This window comes from Bactrocera dorsalis, chromosome 3, assembly GCF_023373825.1.
Source record: "Bactrocera dorsalis isolate Fly_Bdor chromosome 3, ASM2337382v1, whole genome shotgun sequence".
Classification (NCBI taxonomy): Eukaryota; Metazoa; Arthropoda; class Insecta; order Diptera; family Tephritidae; genus Bactrocera; species Bactrocera dorsalis.
Genome location: NC_064305.1, coordinates 77,380,140 through 77,402,694, shown reverse-complemented (window position 1 = coordinate 77,402,694; position 22,555 = coordinate 77,380,140). Strand labels below are relative to the sequence as shown.

The window sequence follows — 22,555 nt, the reverse complement described above, 5'->3', positions numbered from 1 at the left end:
ATATCTACATAGAACAATATAAGTGTTTAGTCAAAGTAATGAACGCTACGGTATTGTGAGCTTTTTCATGGATGAGTTAAAGCTAGGAGGAGTAGTTTTCTGTAAGGAGCTTTCCGTCACACCGGAAATCGCTGATAACTGTAAAGCCGGTGAGCTAGCAAGAGGCACCGCCGTTGCCCCGTTCATATCAGAATGAAGATGAGTTGGATCTCCATTGTTATCTTGCATTCTAGTCCTGGACCAATGAGAGATCTAGCCTTTAGCAAAATTACCACAATTTTAGTTCTTACTGCAAATTGTCCAATAGGTAATCATGTGGTAAGACAAAAATTATTGTCTAGCGCAATTGGTCAAAGTTATATGGAGGAGGATGAGGTGGAAACATCTCGCCAGTTTCTTCTCTATTGCCTAGCCTTTGCAAGACAAAGTTCCAAGTGAGATCATTGTTAGGATTGACCTCTCAATCTAACCTTATCATTATATTATAAGTTAACTGGATGTTTGGTTGAAGGAAAACCAAATGGCTTAAAAAGAATATAAGGCTTTTCATGTCAAGTTTAATTCATAAAAAATCTAAAATAGAACAATTTTTGTTCTATATAAAATGCTTTCTGGGTCTAAATTGTTTTGGCCCACCATTGAAAGCGGAAAACTAAACTCTTATCAATTCTGTTTACTACTTTTTGTTTTGCTCGTTGCTTGCTTATGTAGAGCGCACTCATCGGAGGTAGGGATTAACAAGGTATATGATTTTCTAGTATATTTGCCAATAGCAAATTTAAACTGCTCTAAGGGAAATAGTTTTCTTCATTTTGGAACCGGCGGAAAAAGGTTTTTACGACGGCTTGTTGAAGAGAACTTCAATAATTTACAATCAAAACACCACAAATATAGAACAAATATGTGCTTATAGACCACAAACATAAGGCCTGTGCAAAAACAAAACAAAAAAAAACTGCTGTAAACTGCTCAAAATTTGTAGTGATAACCCGGACAGCAAAGTGGATGCACAAGTAGGAGATAAGAAAGGCGGTATTAGTTTGAAAACAAGCAGATAAGACTTATAAAATATCATCAAATCGGGCAAATTTTGAATTTTAGTGACAGTACAATTCTAAACAAGGCAGAGTAGAGAGAGCGCGCAAGACAACCAACAGGATTACAAATAATTATTAAATTATTTTTTTATATTAAAGTACTTAATTAGAAATATGACTAGTGCAATTGGAAATCCTTTGAAGAAAGTCTTGCGGCAGCGTATGAAGACCGAAGTCATACCGGCGATTAGCGCCGAGTCTATAGTGGAGCAGTCGAAGGCAATTTATGAAAAGGTAAATGAGTAAAGCGATTACAAATGTATATCATATTGAGTAATACCAAATTTTTAATGTCTTGCAGGTAATCGCATCCGAGGCATTTCGTCAGGCAAAGGATGTGAGCATCTACCTCAGCACTGGCAGCGAAGTGGACACATTGGCGCTGCTGCGTGAGCTCTTCAATCAACAGAAGAATGTTTTTGTGCCCACCTACAATGGCCGAGTGATGGAAATGGTGCGCGTTAAAGACTGGGCCGACTATGAGTCGTTGCCGCTAACCAAATGGCACATTAAACAGCCAAGCATAAAAGACGGACGTGAGAGCGCCTTGACAAATGGTGAGTATAATTATTGAAAGTTAGAATTTTTACGAGATTTCTACTATCTTTTAATGTGTGTTGTGGCATTTACCTCTATGCAGGACGCGGCATTGATTTATTCCTGATGCCCGGTGTGGCGTTTACGCTAAGCGGCGGACGCATGGGTCATGGCATGGGTTATTACGATGGTTTCCTAAAGCGGCATTTCGATACTTATCCTGAGAAGAAGCCAATACTGATGGCGCTGGCATTCCGCGAACAAATCGTTGAGGAGGGCACTTTGCCGCTGGAACCACACGATGTGCGGCTGACGACTGTGGTCACGGCATAAGTGTGTGTTGGTGTAGAACTGCTGCATGTTTTGTATATTGTATATACTGATTGGTTTTAAAGACGCAATTTAGTTATGTATGTATGTATTTTTTGTTTTTTAATAAAAAAGGAGTCATTCAACTTAAATTATTTGCCAACGCATGTGCTTAAACACTAACGGAGATAGGGACGTGGACGTCCGCCACGACCGCGTGAGCGCCCACTGAAGTGCGAACTGTTCGAGTAATGTGTATCGCCAAAGTGCGGTTCGGTGGTGGCGCTGCGATAATGCGGTGAGCCGCCTTCGGCCCAGGTTGACGGCGATGCGGTGCGCATCACCTTGGATTTGCTGTAAAGTGAACTAATATTTAAATGGTTTTCTATTTTTCGCGTCGCTTATAGTTTTACTCACCGAAACGCTGCTGCCGTCGATATGCGTGTGCCGCGATTGCGACCGACGCGTGAGCCACGCATCATGGGCGGTATTTTGTTGTAGCCCGTCGGACCGGTCGGCTGCGCGCCGCAAGTCTCCAATGCAAGGAAATCATCAACATGCAAGGAGGGTGGACGCGATGTGTTGGGCGGGCGTGAGCGGAAGAGATCGCCGCGTGAGGGTGGCGCGCGCGCAAAACCACGTCCGCGTACGGGTGTTATGTAGATTTTCTTCTCCGGTCGTCCCGTGCTCGGCTCCACTTCGACACGACGCGTGCGGAAGCACGGCGCTGTGGGTGTGCGCTCCCGATTCGATTGCGGCGATGCGGACAAATGCAACACGCGCTTACAATCGCTTGTGAGATTCGTTTCGGGCGCTAAGCACTCCGCAGCCAATTCGGTGAGATCGCAAGCGACGCGCTCATATTTACTATCGTCCAAATCTATGCAGTCCACCTGCAACCAATAGCGCGCCAGCAGTTGTGGCTCATCTGCCGCCGCGTCGACTTCAACGAAAATCGGGCGCGCCGCGAACTGCATGACTATGCCCTCGCTTTGTGGCAGCGTCGGCTCGATGGCATGCGCGCTAGTGGCGGCGTTGTCGTCTTCACACTCTGCGCTTGCGCTGACATCGATTGAGTCCAACTCGGTGGTGATTTCAGCAAGTAGCTTGCTGGCAGAAGTGCTATCATCTTCTGGTTTTATTTGTGTTGGCGTTTTATCTTTGCTTTTCGCGTACGCGTCGCTCAAACGTTGCATTAGTGTGGGTGTGGCATTCTTCTGGTAGCCAAGTAGGTGGTGTAGCTCCGCTGTGGTCAACTTCAGGGTGCGTATGGGTAATGTTTTTTGTTGTTGTAAATGGTCAGCAATGTGCGTAAGTGAATGTAGTAAGTTTATGAGCAATTCAATGGAGGCGAGACGCACTTCAACACCATCAGCAATGTTAAGGAATTTTTCAAGCCACTGTTGGAAGTCGGCGCGACTTTGCTTCAGTTGCTGCGTCAAGTGGTGCATCGTGATGCTGAGGGTCGTATGAAAATTATTAGTTGAAAATAACAAAAAATATAAAAATAAGTGCAAACTCACTCCAATTCCGTTAGCAAATTCAAGTTGTTCAGCGCCGACTCACACACCTGCTGCTGCGCATCACTGTTGAAAAGGTTCGTCAATGTAGCCTCAATTATGCGCGGTATCAGCTCCTTGGCCGGCAATGCCGCGGCCAAATTCAACTCTGGCAATGCTGTTGATTTCGGCGACACAAAAGAAATGCTTGGATCTAGGAAGCTCTTCAAAATGTTGTGTATGGCCAATTGGGCGCGGTGTACCACCTCCGAGGCAGTGCCCGTATAGCAGAGCACCGACTGAAAGAGTTCCCACAGCTTGCCGTTGAGTATAGAGATGGAGGAAATTTTCAACGCCGCGAATGAGGTTAGGCGCGCAAAGAAATTCAACAAGCGTGCCAATTGCGCAGTCGGTGTGCCCGAGGCTGACTGCCATTCCGCACAGAGCAAATCACTAAGTGTTTTTGAGATGAGCAGTGTCATGTTGGGCGCCAAGTCGGCGAGTTGTAGACACACTTTTGTCATGAGATCCACCAAAGGCGGAAAAGTGGTGGGTGCAATAGTCTCAATCAGTTTGGCGACTTGGGCGCTGAGCGGATGCAAATGAGCAGACCACAGTTTGCGTTCGGTGATCAAACGTTGACTTTGCGTTTCGGGTACGTGCACGTCGGCGGGCAGCGGCATAGGCAACGGCAGTGGTAATAACTCGGCGAGCACATGCAACCCTGTAAATATAAAAAAAGATTTTTATTTTGATTTTGATCGGTCAGTTTACATGACAGCTATATGCTATAGTAGTCTGATCTGAATAATATGCTTTGGACTGCTTTGAACAAAAATCTGTTCCGAATGCCGGGAAGATAGCTTATTTAGTATAAAGTTTCCGTGCAGAGACTTGTCTCGAATCAGTCAGATTATATGAGCAGCTATAGGCTATAGTAGTCCGATATCGGCGGTTCCGACAAATGAGCAGCTACTTGGGAAGAGAACAGTGTATACAAAATTTCACAACCATAACTCATAAACTGAGAGCTAGTCTCTCTCGCATATATTCAAACATAAGACCAAGCGGACTCAGCTCGGTCTTGCTTGGTCTCCAACAGTTCCGTCTCGGTATTACAAAACTTCGTAGCAAACCTAGTATACCCCGTACAGTGTACAAATATGTATATTACGCACCTGGTAGGAAGGTGGAGGGTCCATCGATGTTCTTCAATATTTCTCGAATCATTTGCGTCCACAATGACTTGTGCAGCGACTCCTCATCCTGTTCATTTGGCTGTGTATAAGTCAGGAAGATTTGTATGATTTCTTGTTTGGCCTCAGCGATTGCCTGTGCCGCTTGGCTGCCGGCAGGGAAATAGTGCAAGAGGAAATATGCCTTCATCAGGTGATCGATGGCGGTTAGATCCTTGAATTCCGCATCGCGACACTGTATTGCAAACGAAAGCATGGCGCGTAGCACCTGCAAAGCGGGCAGTATTATCTGACAACAATGAAGACCTTGCAACGTCATCAGTGCTGGCGTATGCAAGCCCGGTTGCTCGAAGTACGAGCACAATTTCTCTAAGATTTGCATAATTGTTTGTACGCCATCGGCGGCGTAGAACTGCAGCGTGGCAAAACGATGTTTCAGCTCCTCGGTTTGTGAGCTGCGGAATGCTTTGCTATTCGAACCGATTGCCAAATGGCGCAAAATGCGCAAACCCATAATCAGGTCACCCGGAAAAGTGGTTATGTACTCCATGGAACGCGTAATAACGTCTACTAGTGGCGTTATATTGTCATAAGCGAAGATTTGTATCGCTTCCGAAGGTTTCAGGAACACAAAGAGCTCCTGCAGCACAGCCGATACTGAGGGCTCGAAAGTTTCATGATTCTTCGCCAATTCGAATATGTTCTGACCATGTTCAATCAGATAGTCCAGCTGCTCGCAATGACGCACACAACAATCCACCATATCCACCGCATAGCTCAGCACTGGACTCTTATATTTGGTGCCCGGTGAGGCAAGTTGACGCTGGGCTTGTAAGCGTTGCTCCTTCTGTATAAGGTCCATAAAGAACTGCATGTTGTTATTCAAACCAATCACTTCAACGGTGTGCTGACGTCCGGGTGACTGACACGTCTGCGAGTAGAGCGCATGCAAATGTGTCGCTAGTTTTATAATATCGTACTGCTCAGCGCGTGTTAAATACAGAACGGCATCCAAATGATAGCGTGTTTGCACTTTGTAAGCCAGCTCTACGCCGATTTGTTGTAGACGATGAAGCAAAGGTCTGCGCAACGGCTGTGTAGACACTTCATTGCGCGCTGGTGTAGACTCTTTGGATGATGAAACGTTCTCCGACTGCACTGCGGGCTCCTCTGTGTCTTTGGTTTTTGGCTTTGCATCAGTGGTTGTTGCAGAAGGGCTGTCGTTAACGGTCTGTTTGTCGGCGGCATCAAGAGCATTAGTTTCCAGCTTCGGTTGTGTGGGTTCCTCACTCACTTTCACTAAAATTGCAGAAGTAACAGTAAACAATTAATATACAACAGATAAAAAAATATAAAAATAAAAAAGAATATAAAAATAAAAAAAAAATATAAAAATAAAAAAAAATAAAAATATAAAAAAATATATAAAAATTAAAAATATATAAAAATAAAAAAATATTAAAAAAAATACGTAAAGATAAAATAAGAAACAAAATAAAAAATAAAATAAAAACGAAATAAAATAAACAAATGGAAAATAAAAGAAATAAAAAAAATTAAATAAATAAAAAACAAAATAAAAATAAAATTAAAAAAATATATATAAATAAAATTGAAAAAAAAAATATAAATAAAATTGAAAATAAATAATTAAAATGAAAAAAATAAAATAAACAATGTAAAAATAAAAAAAATAAAATTATAATTTTAAAAATTGGTAATAAAACAAAAATTAATAAAAAAAATGTAATAATAAAAATAATTAATCTATCTGCACTACTTACTTTCAAAGTCTTCCTGCTCGGTGGGCGTCACATCTTCGGGCACTTCATCAATACCCAGTAGCACCGCTACTAACAGTCGCGTAGTTTCAAAGCAATCGTCCACAAAATAATCTACGCCAACATGTGTCTGCAGCATTGCCTGCAACAAATCCAACACACGCAACAACAGCGTCGCCGGCAACGCATTGGCATTGACCAACAATAGCAGCAGCGATTCGCCCAATGTATGCAGCACGAAGTAGGCCTGCAAGTCGTTGGCAAAACTGCGCTGCGCTGCTGTATCAACTGTGATTTCGAATTTCTTGGAAGCGGGTAGAAAACGTTTCGGTTGCTGGTAAGATAATGAATTGTGCGTCAAGGCGTCCATAATTTGTTCAATCGCACGTTCGATGGCGACATATTGTTCCGCCGGCGCGGCTGGTGTGTAATTGGTAAGCACGAAGAGTTTACTACAATTTTCACGCACACATTCGAGCGCCTCGTACAAGTGCAGCTTCTTGACGATCGCCTGTAAAGCGAATTTGGTGCGTGTGAGGCGCGATTCTTTTAGCGTATCGAAGAGCAATTGATAGCCGCTTAGGTTGCCACCAACTAGGAAGTGCCGTATGCCTTCCTTAGTGCCTAGCAAAGCATAGATGGCTTTGAGCAACATTAACTTGATCGATACTGCCATATATTTCTCTTGGTACAGCTTGTAGAGCGCGACGAAGGGGTCAAAGTTTTGCGTTTGCAGCAAATACTCTAAAAACACCGGCGCCGATGCAAAGAGTTCAGTAAGGCGTGCGCCTATTTTTATGTGACGTATCTTGAAAGCCGGCTGCTGTTGCAGGCAAGCCGATTCGAATTCTAAAGCAATTTTTAAAATGTTAAAAGATTTCAGCAAATACTTTGCATCGTTCGAGAAGAACTTTTTCAGCACAAAGTTGCGTCGTTTGAAGTTTTGCCAAATGTAAGACAAGTGATTGATAAGCTGTTCGCTTAAATACACAAAATTCTCCCGCTCTTCTATTGTGGTTGTTGGGTCATTGAAAGCGTCTACGCTCATACATTTCGTTTGTACATCAAACTTTTCCATTATAATGAATAGTGTGTCTACTTCCTTGTGGTAAAGCGCTTGCAAATCACTATCATAACGTCTAATGGGCATTGTGAACGGATCAAACTCTTGTATGGCCGGCAAAGCTGCGTTGGCGGCAGCCAGCAATTCAGCTTCGAAATCATCGCCCATAACTTGATCAATTGCAGTATTGGAATCGTCATCACCTATAATCTCATCATCACTGAGTATAGGCTCGTATTGTTCGCCGGGCGTACCGGGTGTTTCGTCATCGTCCAAAGGTTGCGTATCGGCTGCGCCATTCGTCAGTGATTCATCGGAACGCATATAACTCCGCGTTTTCAGTTTATAATGTACATCATCCTCTGAGTACTCCATGTTATCGGGCGAACGTGGACGTGTGGGTGAGTCAATCGAGGCAGGTGGAGTGCGTGGTGGCCACTTGTGTGACTCCTCGGCATCGGAACGTGAACGCTCAGAACGTTTGCGACGCGAATGGCGTGTATATTCTGGGCTACGTGACCAGTCTCGCGATACTTTTTCACGTTCGCGTTCACCGCGTGAACTATAGAAAAAAAATTATATATATTTTGAATAGATTATAAAATTAAATTAGAAACAAATCACAACTCACCGCACGTAGTCCCTTTCATTGCTATCCGAATGTGTGCGATTACGTGACGGCAATGAACGTTCTGAGGAATGTGAAGTCTTGCGTATACCACGCTCGCGTTCGTCTCCCGAATGTTGATAATGTTCGCCGGCACCGCTACGCCCAACGCCATATTCTAATTCATCACGCTCAAAATCACTAAGATTCGTCTTGTGTGCTGGTACTTCACTCGGTAGGGGTTCTTTCCATTCATCTTTGCTTGTCTCCTCCGGTATGCTGGGTTCACGAGTTTCTCCACTACCACTTAAATTGCATAACTCTTCGGGGCCAGCTGGTTCACAAGGTGGCGGTGGTGGACTGGCAATTGGTTCATTCATCGAATTTGTTAATATACCATATACAGCCAAAGTAATCGTACTATACCAGCCACGTAAGACTAAACCATCTGTTGGTATTTTCTCTTGGGTACATTCTAAGTGAATGCAATCGTTTTGATTATATTTCAATTGACCTAAATTTTCAAATGTCGAGGCACCCGGCATGCCCAAGTCATTCACGAAAAATTCAATATCAAATTTGGAGGGATTTGTGGCCCCAAGGCGCACACCACCGGGGAAATCGGCTTGTACGCGTGCTCCCAATGGTATTATACGTACTTGTGTAATATATACTGGCTTAGGGAATTGCACAAGATCGAGGTTGATGTCCTAAAGTAATGGATGTTCAAATACAGTGAAATATATTGTGAGGAAAATGCATTTCATTAAAAGCGCTTGCTTGCTTGCTTACCGTGTCCACTTCGTGCGAAAAAGTGTCGAAGAAAAGAAGCTCAGATGCATCGTCAGTTTCCACCATTTTACACTAAAGTGCTTGTTTACTAATTTGTTCAATTTGTTGTTGATGGTTTTACACAAAATAAAATGAAGAAAATATTAACAAAAGAGGAAAAAATTATTATTTTCCAAAAGCATTAGCCAAACTTGGCTTTCTGCGAAAATTTGACAACTCGTAATGCTGCTTCTTCTTCCCAAATACGTTGTAGTATTGCCATTGTTCTATTGCTCGGAATTTATTTCTTTAAAACAACGTTTACAATATAATGATTATCAAGACTTTTGTACAGTCAAAATATATTTTTATGAACGGTTAAATTTGTATAATAAATAAATAATATTTTAAATGTTCTTAGAATTACAGTAAATTAGCGCGTTGTCAGCTGTTAATTCAATGCGCGACATCTGACGTGAAAGCAACAAAAAGAGTTGGCCTGGAATATCCAGCATTCCAGCCCCCAGTTTCCATTAACTCCGGTGGGCAAGAATTTGACATTAATTTTTTAACTGCAAAAGTGACAAGTGGTAAGAATTGTGAAAGATTTTGCTGAGTAATAAATTATTATAAAGAAAGAAATTTTTATAAGTTCAGGGTATTTTAACTATAACATTAACTGTTTACAGTAACAGATTTTAAATATTGAATTTGTTCTATATATACATATTTTTTTTTTTTTTTACAGAAAAAACAAAAACAAAATGTTCGTAGTACGTCGTAGCGCAGCGCGCCTTTACCCCAGTGGAATGCAGTAAGTATTCTCTGCCTTCGTGAGGCATTAAAAAACTACAGCCGGCATATGTAATTTAAGTTTTTTCGTGTACTACAAAAGCGCAGCACTTTAGCACCAAGAAATTGGAAGAAAATGTGATAAGAAAAATATCTATTTGTTTTTCTTTGCGATAAAAATTATTACTTTCGGCGAAATTCTAAAAAATTCGTTTGTGTTATGTAATATCAGCCAATCAGTAAACCATATTTATTAGGGCTCTTTTATCAAGGTAGCATATATATAACTAGTAGTATATATTCACCTGAAATGTAATGTTATTTAAGATCACCTTTCATAACATTTGTAAAAGAATGGAAATGAAAAAATCGTATAAAATGGGAACTACTCGTTTGAAAACCAAATTTAAATTTTGGTTATGTCTGAAGGTGACGTTATGTTATTTTTTTGCTTTTTACCTCTGCTGCTTATTAGAATGTACCTGTACACATTTACTGTGTATACAAACAGCTAAATATAAATGTTTTCTTTGATCATTGCAGATTAGCCAAGATGAGCAATAGCCAACTTGGCGATTTGGGTAGCGGTGCTGGCAAAGGGGGCGGTGGCGGTGGTTCGATTCGCGAAGCTGGTGGTGCTTTCGGCAAAATGGAAGCGGCGCGTGAAGAAGAATACTTCTACAAGAAGGTAAATATATATTGTTTTGTTGTGTGTCACCTATGATTTATTTAGGCCAAGAAGAGGCTCGTCTATTTGTTTTACTAAAACACAGCTGACCGCGCGTCGACGACATGTCTAAATTTACGTGTCGCCGATCACATATGCACGTTGTGTACTATATACATATGAAAAAAGCATAAATTACGGTGTATATTTTTTAGCGACATATTTTTTTTTGTGTATTTCGGGGTTTTGAGTGTATCTGTTTGTTTGTTGTTTATGGTTTTGCGTGGTGCTGTCTATATTTAATAATTTGTTTACTAATTCTATATTATTCATTTTAGCAAAAGGAACAACTCGAGCGTTTGAAGAACGATCAAATCCACCAAGCTGAATTCCATGCTCAACAGATCAAGGAACACGAAGAAGCCATCCAGCGCCATAAGGCCTTCCTCGAGAATATTAAGAAGTAAACACAATAAGCTAGAAGCTGTAACATCACTAAACGGCTCGAAAGTCAATATCAGGACAAAAACAGCCGCATAAAATGCTTTAAAAAAGCTGCCGTAATTATTATATAAGAACGAAAAACAACAACATCCGATTATTTTGCACTTTTTTGGTATTTTTTATTTTTGTTAAGTTTTCAACGTTCATAAACCTACTGTATGTCAGTGTTGAACATTTTGAACGATTTACAAAGTCGAATTATAAATAAAATTGAGCAAACGCAATAAAAATGGTAAACCTTTAAATGTGAAACTCCGAAGTTTTTTGTTTTTACTCTTTATTTATTTTTTACACTTTATTAGTTAAATTTTTAAGCGTACATAGTTTTCGGTTTGCCAGTTCTGATGGGTGCGTCGTAAATGATTGGTCGTTCCCTCTTCGGTGGTGGTGCACTGATGCTTGGGCGTACTGGCCGTGCGTCTCGTGAGGCCTCAGCACCATTAAACATGGCAGCAATAATTAACAGTAAACCAAATAGCACAAAAACTTTCATTTTGTATATTTATTGCGTTGTGTTTTAATAGTTATATGAGCGTGTCTTCTACTTCGAAGCTAAGTTGCTTTTGTTTTGGGTGATTGCTATTTGCACGGGCTTTTATACTAAGCCAAGCATCTGTACGAGGGTGCTGGGATTCACCCCGAACGGTAGTACATACATACATATATACTTATTTATATGCATGTTTTTGACTATAGCTTTAATGCTGATAAGAAAAGGTGATTTCGGTCTTGGAAATCACAATTTGAAAGTAAATACGAGCTCAGTTGATGCAATATGTGGTTTTCTTTGATTTATTTATTTTGTTGTTTTTTTTTTTAATTTTGGTGCTTCACTCTTCACTTTATTAATAAAAATTTGATTATTATTTCAATATAAATCGTTTTATATAAAGTACAATAAACGGCTCGAAAGTCAATAAGTTTTTGAAGTCTGACAACTTACAAGGCAATATGGGCGGCTAAATCCAGCAAAACTCAGCTGAAGAAAATACAAGTAAGTCAAAAAACCACACTCAGGACTATTACAGGATGTCTCTTGACTCTCTCCGTCGAACGCCTCCACGCTGAGGCCCTCATGTTTCCAGTTGAGATTAGATAAGAAAGTGAGGATTGCACCGCGACCTAGGGTCTATTGTGCCCTCTCCTAGGTCACAAAGTCTGAACTAGCCTTAACAAATTAATATGTTCCAATATACTGCTAGGTGCTATCGAGGCGATGTGATCCCTATTTGCAAACATGGATTCAAGGGCCTTAATCGTTCCCCTACAGACTGTTGTGCAGTCCATTCGCAGGTGTTCTGGTAATTCAGACTATAAGTCGCAGAACCAGCAATTTGCACAAGAAGCCAGCCCTATCAGCTTGCAATGGCCAGTGTAGAAGGCGACAAATAGCCTGAGTTTTTCCCTTGGAAGATTGATTACATATTTAAACCTTGGTTGTAACCACCTATTAACAACTTTGCATGTTGCATATCTGGGAGTTGTTACCAATGCCTCGCCCTACCCACTGCTTCGTCATTACGGAGCAACTTCTTTATGGATTGGGGACAAACCACAATGAAAGGTTCCGGTCCTACCATGTTGATGGATGCTGTCGCGCGGGCAAGCTCATCAGCCAGTTCATCCCGGCTATACCTTTGTAACCTGGCACTTGAATAAGGTGCACTTGGTTACTTTCTGATAGACTATTCAGTCGTTCCATACACTCCTGCACCAATAGCGATTTTATCTCGTACTCTGCACACCGACTTATAGCAAATACCTCTGCTTGAAATATGCTCGGAAACCTACCCATAAGTATAAAGAGTTTTATGCATGTGTTACTCCTGCCCCAACTTCCTCCGAAGTTTTCGAGCCATCGATGTACCACTTAAAAGCGGATTCGCGTCATTCGATCTTACTGATGAGGGTAATCTTAAACTTCCTCGTGAAGTTTACCTTTTTGGTAATGCTATCCCTAGGGAGAAGAGCCAGTGGTATGACGCCACTTAGCTCATTCATTCCGGTTGAGATACATTATGCTCTCCTATCTCAGCAGTTTCTGTCAAGATGCTTTTACAAAATTTTTTCTCGGGTAATCGGCTTGAAGTGGAACTACCTCAAAAGAACATCAAGAGGACATACTTGCAATACGCCAACCAGACTACAGACATAACCAACTTCAGACACTCACTTACCATCATTCACAGTGGAGCTATTAACACCTTCACCGACTCCCATCCTGTGATTGCCATACTTGGAGTCGAACCACCACGCATTGCCCGCGGAGAGCTTGAATAACCTAGGTTGAGCCTTGTGAGACTCTGGACATTTTTGCAGGTTTAACTCCACCTCTTTGTTTGCCCAATGAATCCCACTCATCTAACGCCCGATCTGACATCGGCCTCCCGTTAGATGATTTCAGCGATTAACATTAAACATCCAAGCAGAGCTTAGATAACCGTTATTATATGCATTTTGTAATGATAACACCACATTTTGGAGCTTGTTTTCACTTCCAGATTATATAGGGTTCCTTTAACATCGAATCATCCAACCTTGGTGCATACAGGAAGCCAAACAACAGGTCCAGGTCAATAAGTGTAACTAGCTCTATTAATGGAAGCATCGCTCCGATAATTTGACCCCTTTTACTTTCAATTTCTACACAATCAAGGAGTAAATGCTCTGGTGACTCCAGCACGTGGTCGCAGAATCAACAGCATTTTTTCGATCAGACAAATATATTGGAACCTTGATCGGTATAGGAGTTAAAAGCTGCCTTGAATTGTTTCTGGGAGAATGATTATGTCTCCGGATTTGGTTAGATTCTTCCTTTCAGAATGAGGTTCACTTGTAGAAGTCCAGACTTTTACAACTAGGTACGACGCTTCTCGTTTTCCTTTGTTCAAATCTCTTTTTTGATGTGGATAAAGATGTGGATAAATTACGAAGAAAAGCTCTGATCCTATCGGCTTTGTGGTCGGCGTTCCTTAGTCAAATCAGCTATTCGTTTCTTACAATACCAATGTGCCAAAGTAATCATTCTAGTAGTATGCATTTAGCGAAATTAATGATTAAGTTCATATGTTTTTTTTTGGAACGTTGGGAACCCTTTGGATCAAAGTTTGAAATATTTTGACTTTTTCCAAAAGAAAAACTTTTAGTAAACAAAACTTAAAATTTGAAGACAAAATTTATTTCGTAAACTTCTTAAATAAACAGCTTTTTGATTTGGAAATATTTCTGGCAAAATTAAAATCGTTCCGCAAATGATGCTGCCCTTCCACTGCCGGATTTGGAATGTTAGAAGCAGAATGGTTATGTTGGAAACGATTCGGTGAACTTAAAAAATATGCATTTTTTTTCGTTATTTTTACGAGGAATTTAATTTTTAGAATGTTTACGAACTTCGAAGAAAAAGGCAAAGCTGAAGAAAATATTTACTTCTTGAAAGAGGTAAAACTGCACTTAACCCCGTATACCCACATATGTTCTTTAGGAATAATTTCTTTTTCGTTTAATCCATTTGATTTCTCCATAGCAAAGAGAAAAGCTGCGTTTATTGCGTAAAAAAATGCTGGAAGTGGAGGGTACGCTGGAAGAAAGTATCCAAGCTCTCGAGAAAGCCGTAAAAATTACGAAAACCATCAAAAAAGATCAAACGAAAAAATAATAACATGCAATTGAAATCGTGATAACTAATAATGTGACACCAGTTATTTTTAAAAATGCCGCAAAATACGAAAACAAAAAGTTTTTAACCACCAAATTTTTATGTGAATAGTAGAAAAAGTTATTGTATATTTGTAACGCTCAAACGGGAATGTTCCGTCTTTATATGGGGATTAAAAATGTACTTCTTTTTCTATTCAACCAAACTTTTTAAATTTACGCCATTTAGCTGAGATCTAGAAACCTATGACATTTTTTTTCAAGGGGTTAGTACCTTGTTTATATAAGAGGTTCATTGTATTTTAGTCATATAAAGTTTCAACTTTGTAACAGCAAGCATGACTAGAGTCTACTTGCCATGCTTGTCCGTCCGTTATATATGCGAACCACAGGGTTTGTCCGAAAAGTAATAGGACTGATTTTCTTCCCCCGCGACTGGTAAAGGGCACTCCTAGCTAACGAACGAGCGGCTGGTCAGTTGTTTCCGAGCACCTGGAGAGTCAGGATAAACATATTCGCGTGACGTGTTTCTGTGAGTAGTGCAAGCCGAAAATGCAGCGTTCGTTAGAGCGATTAAATTCTGTATGAAACTCGGCAAATCTGCGACAGAGACATATGATATGATCAAGCAGGCTTACCCAGCTGTTGTTTTAGCAAGAAATGGTTTGTTTCGGTGGCAAGAGGTCGCTCATGAAGACCGTGCTGGGAGACCTGCAACTTCGACAAACACCGAAAATGTGAATCGTGTGCGCAAAGTTTTGAACTCAGACCGTCGACTCAGTGTTCGTTTAATTGCTCAGATGTTAAATTTATCAAAATCTGCGGTTGTTGGCATTGTGACTGAGCACTTGAACTTTCACAAGGTGTGCGCGAAGATGGTCCGAAAAGTGTTCACTGACGATCCGAAATTGCGGCGAGTGGAAGTGTGCCAAGGAAAGTTGAAGTGACCCCCAATTTTTGGATAACATAATCATAGGTCATGGATCTTTGAGTACGATCCCGATAAAAGGCAGGCATTTGAGATTACAGAAGATTTATGGTTCTTTGTGCATTGACAATGCGAAAACTTTAATCGGGAACGATGAGCTGTGTGAGATATACAACAACAATTCAGCGAACCAAGAGACAGCGGCTGCGCTGACTAAGTCAAGTTGTCCGGATTTAAGAAAACACTCCAGCTTTGAACCTTTTCAATTGAGTACCTGCCGGTGGAAGCAGAGAAAGATGAAAACATCCACTCAGTTGGAGAGATCAGGTGGAGAGACTTTATGATGGATGAATGTTCAGATATTCAAAGAAGATTCAGCAGAGATCTGTCTAACAAAATGAAATGACGTGACTAAATTAAATAAAAGGAGATCCATTTCGATGTTGCCTACTTTTTTAAAGAAAAACACAAAAAGTTCAAATTTTATGGGGAATGTTTATTATCATTTGAAAGATCATTATTTGACGATTATTTTTTGAAAATTATCTCTTTGATGTTTTGCTTCAAGGCCTGAATCGAAGCGGGAATGTCCGCATAGACTTTAGACTTTACATATCCCCACAGAAAAAAGTCTAACGGTGTGATATCACACGATCTTAGTGGCCAATCGACCGGCCCAAAACTTGAAACTATCTGCTTATCGAAGTAATCTCTAAAAGTATTCAATACAATGATTAATGCGATGTGTGGGAAGTGACGCCGTCTTGTTGAAACCAAATGTCGCCGAGATCACGAGCTTCAGATTCCTCTTCGTCTCAAATGCAGCAGTTTTGCTTGTACTTACCCATTGAGTCATAAATGAGCCTCATTGCTGAACATAATTTGGCTCGAAAACGTCGGTGTCTTCTTGTAACTTTTTAGTAGCCTGTAGAACGAAGTGAAGTCGCTTGGGAAGGTCGAGTGGCTTCAGTTCTTGCACAAGCTGTATTTTGTACGCTTTCAATTTAAGATCTCGACGTAAAATGCGGCAAGTCGTTCCATACGTCAGTCCGAGTTGCTGCGAACGGCGTCGAATCGATTATCTACCGTCTACAGCTGCTATACTTTCTTCACTGCGTGCTGAACGTGGTCTATTAGATTGAAAGTTATCTAGTAATGAATGCTAGCTCTCAAGATGGATGATGGTGTTGCGAATATTACGCTCAGTAGTCTGATTATATTGACCAAAAGTTGAGCGAAGCTCGTGAAATACATTCTTTACAGAATGTGAAATTTAGTAATAAAGCTGAACGATTTGAAAACGTAGTTCAGACGTAAGTCTTTTCTTTGATGAAATGTCAAAAAATACTCGACAAAAGTAACATGACAGCCTGATACGAGTCACATGTGATCAATCAAAAAACGGCTACTGAAAAAAGTACCTTTACTTGGATTACCCGTTATTCATCTCTGAGAAAGCAAAACTTCAGAGTTCCGGAATGAGCATGAGGAAAAGGTTCTATCGTTCCCCAAGCAAAAAAATTCCTGCCTGCGCCAATACTAAAGGGTGCAGTCTGATAACCCACCAACCAAGGGATTCAAGAGTTATTATAACAAGATTTGAAGTTTTGGTTAACATATACCGAAAAAGGGATCTGGGTATGCTAGATCAGCATTTTTTAAAATAAAAACAATAAACTTGTATCTTGTATTTAATAAAATCTGATTTTATTTGTGATATATGTTTGTGTGTATAGTATGTACGCGTGTATAACTACGTTTTTGTTCAAAAGTATTTATATACTTAGCCATACGTTATATAATATGTGTTAAGTGGTTAAACATAAGTCCTAAATACTATACTATACAAATATATTTATGTATATGTATGTATGTATATATTTTGTTTAATTTTTTTCTTTAATTTCAACTCTTAACTATAATTATATTTATTATTGTAACAAGTTCTCATTTTTATGCATGTATACATTATTATTTACAGTCTACTGCACTCTATGAAATGATATTCCTTTTAACGCATTTTTATTTTTATTTTTTTTTTTGAAGTACATATTTAGAATTTGTTAAGAATTCTTTTAAATTTTTTCAAAAGAATTTCTTAAATGTTTCTAACAGAATTTTTAAAATTTTTTACATAAATATTTTTTTCAATGCAAACATTTTTTGTTTTTAATCCTTCACTATGGCAAAACGAGTTTTATAATAAGTATATTAATAAATTTAATGTGAAAATATATTATTTTTTTCGATAAAACTCAAACTTAAGTTAACAAAAAATACGAAAAAATAATCAAAAATAAACTAAATAAAGTTTCATTATGCTAAAATTAGCAAATAATAAAAAATAGTAGACAACTAATAACCAAAGCAAGTGTTAAACAATAGTTAATACATACATATGTATAAAAAAAAACTTTTTATTGTAAAACGATTGTTATTTTTTTCCTTAAAATAAAAGCTTGTGTTGTATTTTTTATATAATTTAAGTAAGTTTGTTATTTTAAGTTAATTAAATCTTAATTTTAACAAAGCAATTAAACACTCAATACTTAAACAAAATGTCCTCAATACTCAAATCAATACTTTGTGCCTTTTTATTGCTTCTTAAATTTTAAATTTTTTGTTTATAATAAAAGTAATGTTTTTTAATATTTATTACCATTTTATGTTAAATATAATTTATTTATATTTTATGTGTCTGTTTAGTTTTTAACTCTTGTTTTATTTTGTCATAATTAATTTCAATTTACTTTAAAATATTTTATTTCATTTTTTAATATCATTTTATTTTCCTTTTTTTATTGTTTTAATATTTTAATATATTTTAATAGATTATTATTTTTTAATTTTTTTTTGCTTTTCTCTTATTTAATTTTGTTTTATTATTATTTTTTATTTCATTTGGTTTTATTTTATTTTATTTTTTCTTTATTTTGTTTTATTTTATTTAATTTTTGTGTTTCTATTTCATCTCTTCCTTATCGGAATATTTGTTTGTAGCCTTTATTTTATTATTTTTTAATTTTTATTTTTTTGTTTTATAATTTTTATGGTAAAACAATTTTTTTTTATTTTTATATTTCAAAAAAAACTATTTTATATTTTATTTTATAATTTATTTTATTTTATTATACTATATTAAATAATTTTTTTTTTTAATTTTATTTTATTTTACTTAATTTTATAGTTTGTTTAAATTATTTTTCTTTTTTCCATTATTTTTTTGTTTTATTTCATTTGGTTTGGTTTACTTAATTTTTAGTTAATCTCATTTTAATTTTTTTAACTTTTTTATTTGTTTTAGTAGATCGCTTTTTAATTGAATTTCTTTTAATTGTCTGTTATTTCATTTTGTTTTAGTTTTAATTTTTATTTATATATTATTTAATTTGATTTTACATTTTTTTTAAATTTATTTATTTTTTACTTTAATTTTTTTTATTTTTTTTTATTTTTATATTACTTTTATTTTAATTTTATTGATATTTTATTTTCTTTGTTTTGTTTTATTTTTGTATTATATTTTATTTTAATTTGGTTTTAATTTATTTTAATAATTTAAAATTAAAAAAAAATATTTTATTTAAGTTTCTTTAATTTCGTTTTTTTTTGTATTTACATTTGATTATATTTTATTTAATTTTTTTTTTTTTTTTTTATTTAATTTAGTTTTATTCTTTCTATGTTAGCTCTTGCTTATCGCAATTTTTTTTTAATTTTAGTTTATTTTTCTTTTTTTTAATTTTATTTTACTCTTATTTCATTTAATTGTATTATAAAATACTTTTCTTATTTTCATATTTAAATTTTTATATTATTTTCAATTTTAGTTTCATTTATTTTCTTTCTATTTACATTACTTTTATTTATTTATTATTATTTTATTTATTTTAGCTATTATTATTTTTTAATTTATTTTTTTATTTTTTTTTTATTTATAATTTTTTTTTTTTTTTTACTTTATTTTATTTATTTCTTTTAATTTTTATTTGGTTTCATTCTTTATTTTTTGTTTCATTGTATTCCATTATATTATTTTTTGGTCTATTTTATTATAATTTTTCTTTAAATTTGTCTCTTTTTTACTTAAATTTTTATTTATAATTTTTGTTTTTACAATTAATCTCTTGTTTAGTGCCTTGTAACAAATTGTATATAACATATTTTTCATTAACTGCCTGCGCTTATTAAATATTATTATTTTGTTTTCAATATATATTTTAATCTTTTTTCAATACCTTTTTCTAAGCTACAACTTTTTATTATACATATCTATAAGTACAAAAATATTTCTTTTAAGTGCTACTTTTTTCTTTTTTTTTTATATACAAATATTTTCAAACTTTTAATTTCATTAACACTTCTTTTGCAACACAGAGTTGTATTTCGTATAACTCCTTAATACGTTAATAGCAGAAAAAGCTTTATACGGAGCTTTCAAAGTTTCTTAAATACTATTTAAATATGCATTTGGCACCTTTTAGAGCTTTCGGATAGTGTTAAATTACTTAATAATTCCTTTTTCAAAAATATTATAACGGTTTTAACCATAAATTTGTGCTAAATAGTTGAGAAGTTTTAAATTTCTCCGCAATATCAGCTCTAAATTGTGACTGAATAAAAAGTGTCCATTAGCCTTAGAGCCAGAGCAAATATAAAATTTTTTAAACAAAGAAATTTATATTTAACATTTTAACATTATGTGTTTTTGTTTATTTTTTGGAACTTCTTCGTGCTTTTATTAAAATTTACAAGCCACGGCTTTTAGGCGCCGTAAGTAGCTTTTGAAAACCAAGAGCTTTTTAAGCGCAGCTACTATAAGTGTCTGCATGTACATATGTCTGTACTTCGAAGCCAACTCATTTACAACTACAAAAAGTAAGATAAAAAATAAAGTAAATTTGTGCAGCATACATATGAAAGAGTGCAATAGCGCTAGGTATACTTTAAAAGCTGCGAAAATAGTAAGTATATAACTTGGCGCGCAAAAGTATGCAACAAAAACAGTTTGCATGTATTTTTGTTGTTAAACATAAAGCTGTTACTTCGTTCTTAATAAGTTTGGACGATTATGGCTTATTGTTAATTGTTTTTATAAGTTTTCTATTTCGTTTTGTTTTTGTTGTAGTCTGTAGGTTTACACCGCTGAGGTAGGGCTATTGCGTTAACTAACTATTGCTTGTGAATCGTAATGATTCCTCCTAGATTTGTGTTTCGAGTAATACTTTTATGTGCTGTGTTCTACTACTATTTTGAAATACTGTTATGGCAGAAAATACAAAAAAAGGAAATAAGTAAGATTTCACATTTTATTTTAATAATTTCGTTTTTGTTATATTTCATTCATTTCATTGTTTTTCTACACAATTTGTGACATGCAACACAGTAACAAACGAAAGAGCAACTATTTCTAACATATAACAGTAAATCAGGTTTTGAATACAAAACTGCTGCTAACGGGAATGTTATTTCCATACAAAAAAATACATAAACGCAATACGAACTATTATAATTATTATTTTCTCCAACTAATTCAAGAAACGAAAAAAGAAAACCGCCGTTATGTAACACAATTGTGCGCCAGCGCTTTACCGAACTACCGCCAGCTTGTCCACACGTACGCTGAGTACCGCTGCCTCTACACGCAAACATTGCTTATAAAAACTACCGTTAAATACTTTGTTACCCAACAATTTCCATCCACCGTTATTCACACGCGCCTAGCTTAGCTGGTCAAGCGCTTGCTGGCTAGCTCCTGCAACTTCTGCAGCGCCAATGTCTTATTGATCTCGACCAGATCGCGATTATATTTGGCCGCCTGCAGCTGCACTTCGAGTATCTTCATGCGCATCAGGTGCTCTTTGCTCTGCATCTCCATGAAGGCGCGCATCTCTGGCGTGCTGCTAGGGGACGCGCCCAAGGCGCTCATGCCAACACCATTGCTGGCGCTGATGGGCGCATTGGCTGTGTTAACCGTTGCGACGTTAGCAGCTGCGGCGGCGGCGGCGCCATTCATGGATAAATCATGTAAAACCTCTTCGCCGTTAGCGCTGCCACTCGAGCTACGTGGACGCTTCACCAATGGCTGATCATCACGAGGTGACATTTGTTGTTGTTGTGGTTGCTGTTGATTAAGTTGTTGGTGCTGTTGTTGTTGCGCGGCAGCGGCGGCGAAGTTATTCTGTAAGGCAGCGGCAGCAGCAGCAGCGGCTGAGGGGAATTGTCCGGTACGCAACGCATTCAAAGCTTCCAAGGTTGCCGAGATGTTGCTCATATTGAAGGCGGGCTGGAAGGCGCCCATATCGCCGGCGCTGCCACCAACCGCAGCGCTACCGCTAGCGCCGTTCTGTGACAAATAGCTGGAGTTGGCGAGTTCGTTGGCCGTCGCCATATTGCCGGCTGGACTGTGTAGGCTGACGCGTTCGAGGTCGTGGTGTGCACCCAGGCGGCTGAGGTTCGGCGAGGAGGACGATAAGCGCTCACCGAGCGCCATTGAATCATTGTGTGTGTTGGTGTCGTTGAAGGTCTCATTGGTCTCCTCCTTGATGTCGACATCGCAGAGCTCCTGTGGTGGCGTGCGACTGCTATAAAAGGAGAGACACAAAAAGGGGTTAGTTTGCGAAGTGCTAAAATAGGTCTTAAATCGATTTCATATCTTTTTATGAGACAATATACCTACATATGTATGTAGTAAAGTATTTTAAATTTTCTACTTACTCGTCCATATCGTGATCATCCTCGCCATTCTGTTCGTCCTCGCGATACTCGTAGTCCTCCTCGAGCGCCAACGGTATCTTGGAGTAGTCAATGCCATCTAAAGCTTCCGATTTGCAGGCTTTTTTTGCCTCCTGCATGAATTCCCACACTTCGAATGTGAACGGCGATGGCTTTTTGCGATCGGCAACCTCAGCACCGAATCTGCCCAAGCGATTGTTGTAGTCCAATATTTCGTTACGCGTACAGGCTGCAAGCCAAATCACAAATATTCAAATCAAAATCTTTCCAACAACGTTAAGCGTATTACATAAAATAAAATATCAAGCTAAGGCAAATGCTAATACGATTTATTTCAACAAGTCAGGCGGATTAAACAAAGTAGTAAATCCGAAAATGAAAAATTACTTTTTTGTATTTTTCGAAATCCGTTGTA

At 37.6% G+C, this 22,555-nt stretch overlaps 5 protein-coding genes across 12 annotated transcripts in view; 3 read left to right on the top strand and 2 right to left on the bottom strand.

Moving 5' to 3' along the window:
- Positions 1-11,082, top strand: part of LOC105229157 (ATPase inhibitor A, mitochondrial) — a 443,346-nt gene extending 432,264 nt beyond the window's left edge. For 6 of the 7 annotated variants that reach the window (XM_049453484.1, XM_049453488.1, XM_049453487.1 and 3 more), the window contains exons 2-4: positions 9,609-9,674; positions 10,196-10,340; positions 10,658-11,082. In XM_049453484.1, coding sequence (XP_049309441.1) covers positions 9,625-9,674; positions 10,196-10,340; positions 10,658-10,786 — 324 coding nt within the window. In that variant the 5' untranslated portion in view covers positions 9,609-9,624 and the 3' untranslated portion in view covers positions 10,787-11,082. Of the gene's footprint in view, positions 1-9,381; positions 9,451-9,608; positions 9,675-10,195; positions 10,341-10,657 lie in introns of those variants that run through there. The other variant, XM_011209258.4, reaches the window with a different exon arrangement.
- LOC105229162 (ATPase inhibitor, mitochondrial) overlaps positions 1-22,555 on the top strand; it is a 576,424-nt gene that overhangs the window by 1,019 nt on the left and 552,850 nt on the right. The gene's annotated exons all lie outside the window — the stretch shown is intronic.
- On the top strand, positions 947-2,095 carry LOC105229163 (probable 5-formyltetrahydrofolate cyclo-ligase). Its single transcript, XM_049453479.1, has 3 exons — positions 947-1,331; positions 1,399-1,654; positions 1,738-2,095. The coding sequence occupies exons 1-3, from the start codon at positions 1,212-1,214 to the stop codon at positions 1,965-1,967; spliced, it is 606 nt and encodes a 201-aa protein (XP_049309436.1). The 5' UTR covers positions 947-1,211; the 3' UTR covers positions 1,968-2,095.
- LOC105229158 (protein virilizer) lies at positions 2,036-9,125 on the bottom strand. Of its 2 annotated transcripts, none has more exons than XM_011209259.4 (7): positions 8,882-9,125; positions 8,114-8,799; positions 6,423-8,044; positions 4,621-5,937; positions 3,467-4,166; positions 2,361-3,401; positions 2,036-2,309 (listed from the first exon to the last, which is right to left on the bottom strand). In XM_011209259.4, the coding sequence occupies exons 1-7, from the start codon at positions 8,945-8,947 to the stop codon at positions 2,123-2,125; spliced, it is 5,619 nt and encodes a 1,872-aa protein (XP_011207561.2). In that variant the 5' UTR covers positions 8,948-9,125; the 3' UTR covers positions 2,036-2,122. The 2 variants fall into 2 exon arrangements, with proteins under 2 accessions (XP_011207561.2, XP_011207562.2); XM_011209260.4 differs by having other exon boundaries at positions 2,036-2,297; positions 8,882-9,123.
- The window catches only part of LOC105229156 (uncharacterized), a 76,793-nt gene continuing 72,242 nt past the window's right edge, over positions 18,005-22,555 (bottom strand). The window contains exons 4-5 of the mRNA XM_011209257.4: positions 22,123-22,369; positions 18,005-21,989 (exon numbers count right to left, since the gene is read on the bottom strand). Of these exons, the coding sequence (XP_011207559.2) occupies positions 21,131-21,989; positions 22,123-22,369 (1,106 nt within the window). The 3' untranslated portion in view covers positions 18,005-21,130. The remainder of the gene's footprint in view (positions 21,990-22,122; positions 22,370-22,555) is intronic.

Coding starts and splice junctions, on each gene's coding strand:
- LOC105229163 (XM_049453479.1), top strand. CDS start 1,212: ATGACTAGTGCAATTGGAAATCCTTTGAAGAAAGTCTTGCGGCAGCGT. Junction 1,332..1,398: donor CGAAGGCAATTTATGAAAAG/GTAAATGAGTAA, acceptor AATGTCTTGCAG/GTAATCGCATCCGAGGCATT. Junction 1,655..1,737: donor TGAGAGCGCCTTGACAAATG/GTGAGTATAATT, acceptor ACCTCTATGCAG/GACGCGGCATTGATTTATTC.
- LOC105229158 (XM_011209259.4), bottom strand. CDS start 8,947: ATGGTGGAAACTGACGATGCATCTGAGCTTCTTTTCTTCGACACTTTT. Junction 8,800..8,881: donor TTTCGCACGAAGTGGACACG/GTAAGCAAGCAA, acceptor CCATTACTTTAG/GACATCAACCTCGATCTTGT. Junction 3,402..3,466: donor AATTTGCTAACGGAATTGGA/GTGAGTTTGCAC, acceptor TACGACCCTCAG/CATCACGATGCACCACTTGA.